This window comes from Calidris pugnax, unplaced genomic scaffold (assembly GCF_001431845.1).
Source record: "Calidris pugnax isolate Ruff unplaced genomic scaffold, ASM143184v1 scaffold902, whole genome shotgun sequence".
Taxonomy (NCBI): domain Eukaryota; kingdom Metazoa; phylum Chordata; class Aves; order Charadriiformes; family Scolopacidae; genus Calidris; species Calidris pugnax.
Window position 1 is genome coordinate 7130 of NW_015091552.1, and position 7727 is coordinate 14856.

The window sequence follows — 7727 nt, forward strand, 5'->3', positions numbered from 1 at the left end:
CTATCCCCAACACAACATCTGTGGGTTAGAATATCCCTTTAGCCACCCCGTCCTGACTGCGCTTCCTCTCAGCTTCGAGAGAAAGCTGGAAAGGCCCCTGACTGATGTGAACATTTCTCAGCCATGTATATAATCCTGTGTGATCAATGGCATTCTCACACTAAATCCTAAACGGAGCAGGTGCTAGAAAGAAAATTAACTCCATCAAAGCTGAAATGAGGACACCCCCCACTGCCTGGAGTCTCCCAGCCCCACAGGGCGACCCCACAGCAGCCTCTGTCCCTCAGTCCCCCTCTGGTCCCTGGGCGGGGACAGGACAGAGAGGGACATCTCCTGCAGGGTCGAGGAGAGGAGAGTGGGGAGTCTCTGGAGAAGGACAGGGTCTGCTGGAGGCTGTGGTGGGGATGGAAGTGGGGCTGAGGGTCTCACGGGTGCTGCCCCTGAGGCACAGCTGGGTTTTCCATGTTTCCACCCAAAACCAGGGCCGCAGGGTCTCCCCATGGAATGAGGCTGGTGGGAAACTGAAGATCTCACCCCCAGTGTCAGCGTTGAGAAACATCACCAGCCCCTGTGTGCAGTCCAGACAGACACAGATCCTCCTGGGCACTGGGGACAGGGACAGGACGGTGCGAGGAGAGGTGAGAGCCCTGAACTGCCCTTCATACCCATCAACTGCCCAGATCCCTTCTTCAGGGCTCAGATTAAAAACCCTCTTCCTCTCCACGGATTCATTGGCCACTCCAACACCCCACCATGAATCACCTCCCACTTCCTCCTTCACCTCCACCTCCCAGCAGTACCTCCCCTCCCAGAACCTCTCCTGGCCCAGCACACAGCGCCAATAACTAAATCTCTTGGGGTGGTCAGTCAGGTTCTGGCATGCAGGTCCACGCTTCACACTTCTCAAATCCTCTGACAGGACAAGCTCTGGATGAGCCGTGTTTGGATCCAAGGTCACCATATCTGCAGGGGACAGGAGGAGCAGGAGCATCAGAGCTCAGTGCTGGGCAGGTTTCACCCCCGACCCCGGGGCCAGGAGGGACCCAATGGGGCAGGACACTGGGCATCTTCTTTCCTCTTCTCCATCTCCACTATGGGGATGGCCCCACCACAGCCATGGCCAAGCTCAGTCCCATGGGAAGAGGCACCGGCACAGCTGCAGCCCCAAGGGAGTAGCAGGATGGGGAGAGGAGCTGGTCTGGGCAGTGGAAGGGATCTCAGGGGGAGATGGCACCTCTGGGGCACCACGGTGTAATTCAGAATGGGGTGGAATGGCAAGAAAACAGGGGTGAGATCCAGCCCAGGGCCATGGACCGGGGGGGTCTGAGTCACCAACACATCCGGGCATGGCCAGTCCCTTTGCTGGACAGCCCAGTTACACCTCACAGAGGGAAAGGGGAGAAGAACCACCCATAAAAGAACATAAAATAAATTATAAAATTCCACATTTCCTGCATTCTCAAGAGGCAAAAACTTTCTCCAATCTACAAGGAAAGACAAGAGCCAGTCACATCCCATGGCTGGTCCCCAGTGGCTCTGGGAAGAGGAAAGGGTCCATCCCTGGTCTGGAGATCTCAAGCTGCTCATCCCCCTGGGCACATCCCCTTGCAGTTTCCCTGGATCCAGGGGATGCAGGGATGGAGAGGACAGGCAAGAGGGGAAGGGGCCGAGTACAGAGAGACCAGGAGAGGACACTGATGTGGAGGAGCTCACAGAGACTTACCCAGTGCTGCTTTTTGTTGCTCTGGAAAGGAAAAACAGAAGCAATGAGTGATAAGAGGGGACAGCTTCACTCCCATGGTGCAAGCAGGGAGAGTCTGGACTGACCCCAAACTCCTTATGTTTGGGGATTGGGAAAAGTCTTGACTTCTTAGCTCCCCGGGGGTTAGGGGGCTCCCTGCCCTCCTATCCCCACCCCACCCACCCAGGCACTCCGCAGTTACATCTGACTTAAGCAGAGATTTAAGGCTCAGCCTGATTTAAGCTCACTCAGTGCTCATCTCTGCTTCTTCCCATGAGCCAGGACACCTCCTGTGCCCAGTTCACAACCCAGGGCTCTCCAGTCCCCTTCTGGGCTCCAGAAACCAACATCAGTGACCAGAGAAACAGCAAGAACCATCCAAAGCCACCTCCCTCCCAGGGGGATCCTTTCTCAGGAGGCCTTGCTGGTGGCAGGGACCAGAAGGACTCACCCAGCGCTCGGGACTGCACCACTGGATAGCAAAGGCAGAGGAGGAGGAGGTCAGGAGAGAAGCTGCTTCATCACTGGGACCATTTCCAAAGGGTCTCTTCGACCTTCCCACCAGCCACATGCTCTGCCCATGCTCTCATCTCCTCCCACCCACACCCCATGTCCTCGTCCCCATCCTTCCTTTGCACAAAGAGCTTCCTTAATGAAGGCAAAACCTGTTCTGACACAACTCTGATGTTGTTCTGCGTACATCCATTGGCCTCACTCAACCCTGAGCCCCCACAACAAACTCACCTTTCCTTCGGAAGAGATAAGCAATGACACCAAAACAGATCACTGAAAGCAAGAGGAACACACCCAGAGCTGCCATCCAGGGACGGGCATTGTGGAAAAAGGGAGCTGAGAAACAGACAAACACCAGGAAATGGCCTCATTTTACATTCCCTTGTGTGAGGAGAAGAAAAAACCCAAAGCAACCGCAAGCTTCCAATTCCTCAAGTCTTGTGCCAGGAGCCCTGGGCTCAAGGGGACATCCTCCTCCCCATCCCATGGACAACCCAATGCTCCCCTGAAGCACACCAAACTCAAGTTATCTCCTGCACTAAAACCCACTTGCAGGTGCAACCCCTCCCCTTCCCTCACCCCCTGCAGGTTTTTCCAGCCCCATAAGATCAAACCCCTTCAAGCAGCATGGACAACCCCAGCCCTGCTGCCATCCTGTACCTGAGATGTGCAGGATCGACACCTGCTCCTGCTCCAGGCGGTTGTTCCTCACCACGCATGACACGTTTCCATTTTCCTTCCCTCTCACAATGACGACATCTTGGATCTCAAAGAGGCCCCTCTCATCAGGGGAATGTCTCTGGGAGACCGAGGGGAGATGCTGCCCATTGTCATCCTTCCACAGCACGTGCGGTGACGGGTACCAGCCGGCCGATCGACACACCACCCGGATGCCTCCATCCTCGTACGCCTCCAGAGAGAGGAGAGGGACAGAGCCCAAGGCTGGGGGAAGAGCCCGGGGTTGCCCTGAGTTAGGGATGGACCCAGCTCAAAAGCTAAGACCAACCCCAGGCCAGAACCATCCCAGGGTGCTCAGGGGGCTGTGGGGCTGGCCATGTACTCTTCACCAAACGCATCCCAACATCTGCAGGAACCAGAGACCACTGATGCCAAATGACCCCAGATCTCCCATAAAACAGCCTGGCAGAAGAGCACCAAGCGGCCAAGGTTTGGCACCTCAAGGGAGGGTCTCTGCATGAACATAGCATCACGAGGACACCACAGAGACCCAAAGCCATCGTATCTGTGCTCCTCTGCCCCCAAAACACCTCCAGCACCACATGAGTGCTCCATTCAGGCCAGGGACGGATGGGAAGATCCCCCTCACATCTGACCTCTTTCCACATCTCCTGGCCTTTGGCAACAAATGAATGGACCTGAGGATGGGACACAGCTCTGGGAGGGACACACCAACCCACAGACATCTGGAATGTGCCCAGGACACACCACAGCAGCCACAAACCTGCCACCTCCAACTCCACCATAGCTTCTGCATAGGTGCCAGCATCTTGCACAGTGCAGACATACTGGCCATCATCAGATGGTCTCAACTCAGAGATTTGCAAGTCCAGGCTCCCACCGGAGAGGCCATCTCTGGCCAACTCTGTCCTTCCAATGTATTCCTCCATCTGTGCTTTGTGCAGGTCCTCTCCATTTCGGTAGAGGTGCACCGTTTCAGAAAGCTGGTGCCGAATCCACCTGATCTCCAAGCTCCGAGCGTCCATGCGTGGAGACAAGTGACACGGCAGCACGACATCCTGCCCCACGGTGGCAAGGAGAGGTCGGCTTGGCCCCACCACTCTGAAGTCCGCTGGGTGACAGAGAAGGACACAGAGGGATGGAGATCGCACCCAGGTTAATTTACGAGCATCGCATGGGAAGGGGCCAGCTTGGTGTGAGCAGTGCCCACTCCTTCCTGCAGGTGTTGCTTTGCCCTCCCCATGGCCCAAAGACTCTGGAGAAAACTGGAGAGGGAGAGGGAAGACTTGGAGGAGAAGGAGGTTTCCTGGGGGTGAGAACCTGCTCCAGAAAACCATGACCCCCCAGCCCAAAAATGACCCCCACCCAAACTCAGCCAGCCCTGGTAGAAGGGACAAAGGCTTTGGGGGACACTGCAGGCTGGGACTGAATATTTCCCAGGGCAATGGACATGTGACATCATGAGACCAAGGGAAAGTGACAGCCATGCGTGGCCAAGCTCTGGGCTCACCTCCTCCTGCCCCATAGCAGCTCCCCTGACCCACACCTGCCACACGGAGAACACACAGCCCCCGCCCCCCCGCCCCCCCAGCCCTCCAGGATCCCTACCTGATCCCAGCTGGAGGAGGTGGAGTGTCAGGAAATGACTGACGAGGCTCCATGGGCTTGCCAGGAACCCCATCTGCATCTGGAGCTGGAGGGGAGGGTGGGAAGGGAGGCAGAGGGAGAGAAGGGGAGGTTCCAGCCACCGCAGAGGGGATGGGGAAGAAGGACTGCACCTGCTCCCAGTGGAATCCAGAAAACCCACCAAAACATCTGACGTCAGAGGGAACCCCTGGGGGAGGGCAGGATGGGACCATGTATGGCTCCCAGTTCAGCCCCTGCTCTGACCCACTGCCCTCCCCAGGATTTCCTCAAAATCCCTTCCAAAGACTTTCAAGTAGTTCAATATTCTAAATCCCTCGCGGAAAGGAAATTCACTCACCCGAGCTGTAGGAGCTGCACCCACCATCTCCAACCTTTGCCCAGTTCCAGGGTCCAGAATTCCAGGGAGCGGTTTAAGGCTCCACCTCCCACATCGTGAGCTCAGGTTCTTCATTCAGAGATGATCCACATCAACAAGTCCACTGTCATAAAAGAAACCACCAAGGGCAAAGCACCAAAGGAAACCCATCACCCTCCCGGTTCCTGGATGGGAGGCGTTGCAGGTGGCTTTTCCCAGGGCTGTGCCTCTCCCAGCAGCCTGTGCTGGGGCAGAGACATCAGCGAGGTTTTGCAGCCAGAAATAAGCGTGGGTTCTTCTTTCCCCAAATAGGTCTGATTGTCCTGTGTATGACCATTGTCACAAAGGAAGGAGTAAACCCCCAACCAGACCATGATGAATCATCCACCTGCACCAGTTCTGCTCCATCCATCTCTTGGGGGTTTCAGGACATTTCTATTTGGTAGGAAAACTCGGCATCCCATCAATCCCAGGAACCAAAAAAAAGGAGGAAAAGAATGGAAAATGAAGGATCTTAGGGGTTTGAGGGGGGTTATTGTGTAGAATGGAGAGCTTGGTTGTGATTTTTGGACATGGTGTAGAAGCCCAGCATTGTCCCTGCAGCCCCACAACAGCCAGGAGCTTGTGGGCAGTCAGGGATGAGGGGAAAGAAGGGTCTGGGGGGCTTTGATTGTGGCGACATCCATCTGTGCCCTGTCCCTCTGCCCTGTCAACTTGGGGGCCTCAGATTCCTGGGAGGACGTGTCCCCTGCTGTCCCCAATGTCCCATCCACATCCATAACCAAAAGAAGGGGTGCAGGGAGGGGCAATGGGCTGTACCCATAGCAGGGGTGGGTATAGAGTTTCCGAGTTTGGGGGCATACCAGGGTCTGGGGCTCGTGGGGCCTGTACCCACAGATTGGCATAGCCCCAGGCTGGAAAATTTATTCCACGGTCATACGTTTACTCTTCTGCTGCACCTAAAGCTGCTCTGGGACAAAGATGCTTCCACTCATGGACTCAATAATCCCCCATATAAGCAAAAAAAATACAGCTGCCTTCACCCAGTGCCCAACTGGGAAGGGAATTGGGTACAGAAAAAACAGTTTTCTTAAGAAAAGTGTCATGTGGCACAGGAGGATGCTCACGGTGAGTACGGTGTCAGGCAGAGCCCAGGGGATGCAAGGTATTCAATATCTGAAGGGTATATATAGAAGAGCTGGAGAGGGACTCTTTGCCAGGAAGGGTAATGATAGGACAAGGGAAATGGTTTTAAATTGGAAGAAAAAAGATTCAGATTGGATATCAGAAAGAAATTTTTTTACTATGAGGGTGGTGAGACACTGGAACAGGTTGCCCAGAGAAGCTGTGGCTGCCCCATCCCTGGAAGGGTTCAAGGCCAGGCTGGATGTGGCCTTGAGCAACCTGCTCTAGTGGGAGGTGTCCCTGCCCAGGGCAGGGGGGTTGGAACTAGATGATCTTTGAGGTCCCTTCCAACCCAAACCATTCTATGATTCTATGATAAGGTGTTCCAAGGGGTTGCAAGAGGTTCCAGGGGGGTCCCGGAGGGTCCACGGGGGTCCAAGAGTTCCCTGGCCCCTGAGCATGGTTTGCCCGCAGGCAGCAACTCACTCACTACCCCCCTGCCTAATCCCCCACCAGGGGGGAGAGAAGAGGGAGAAAAGAAGGGGAAAACACCTCGTGGATTGGAATAAAGACAACAGTTACAGACAACAGTTACTAGAGAAAAAAATAACATTATTAATTGTAAAAAAATACACAAAATACAAGGATACAGCACGAGTTGCCCTTCAGAACCTGAGGACTGATTGCCCAGCCCCAGCAGTGATGGAGGGTCCCAGCCCCCCGGCAGCCCCTGTTTCTATCCCCAACACAACATCAGTGGGGTAGAATATCCCTTTAGCCACCTCGTCCTGACTGCGCTTCCTCTCAGCTTCGAGAGAAAGCTGGAAAGGCCCCTGACTGATGTGAACATTTCTCAGCCATGTATATAATCCTGTGTGATCAATGGCATTCTCACACTAAATCCTAAACGGAGCAGGTGCTAGAAAGAAAATTAACTCCATCAAAGCTGAAACGAGGACACCCCCCACTGCCTGGAGCCTCCCAACCCCGGGGGGGCGACCCCACAGCAGCCTCTGTCCCTCAGTCCCCCTCTGGTCCCTGGGCGGGGACAGGACAGAGAGGGACATCTCCTACAGGGTCGAGGAGAGGAGAGTGGGGAGTCTCTGGAGAAGGACACGGTCTGCCGGACTCTGTGGTGGGGGCTGAAGTGGGGCTGAGGGTCTCACGGGTGCTGCCCCTGAGGCACAGCTGGGTTTTCCACGTTTCCACCCAAAACCAGGGCCGCAGGGTCTCCCCATGGAATGAGGCTGGTGGGAAACTGAAGATCTCGACCCCGGTGTCAGCGTTGAGAAACATCACCAGCCCCTGTGTGCAGTCCAGACAGACCCAGATCCTACTGGGGACCAGGGATTTGGAAAGGACGGTGAGAGGAGAGGTGAGAGCCTCTAACTTCCTTTTCCAGTGCAAAACTGCCCAGACACCTACTTCAGGGCTCAGGAACTCATTCCTCTTCCTCTCCACGGACTCCTTGGCCACTCCAACACCCCACCATGAATCACCTCCCACCTCCCCCTTCACCTCCACCTCCCAGCAGTGCCTCCCCTCCCGGAACATCTCCTGACCCAGCACACAGCGCCAATAACGAAATCTCTCGGGGGTGTCGGGCAGGTTCTGCCACATGGGTCCACATTTCACATGTTTCAACTC

The 7727-nt window shown here is 55.4% G+C and overlaps 1 protein-coding gene across 1 annotated transcript; it reads right to left on the reverse strand.

The window, feature by feature from the left end:
- Positions 1–283: 283 nt before the first annotated feature.
- Positions 284–4946, reverse strand: LOC106899841 (butyrophilin subfamily 3 member A2-like). Its single transcript, XM_014961765.1, has 7 exons — positions 4938–4946; positions 4562–4646; positions 3717–4064; positions 2915–3196; positions 2486–2590; positions 1724–1744; positions 284–963 (listed from the first exon to the last, which is right to left on the reverse strand). Exons 2-7 carry the CDS (start codon positions 4638–4640, stop codon positions 284–286), a joined length of 1515 nt encoding a protein of 504 aa, XP_014817251.1. The 5' UTR covers positions 4641–4646; positions 4938–4946.
- Positions 4947–7727: the final 2781 nt, after the last annotated feature.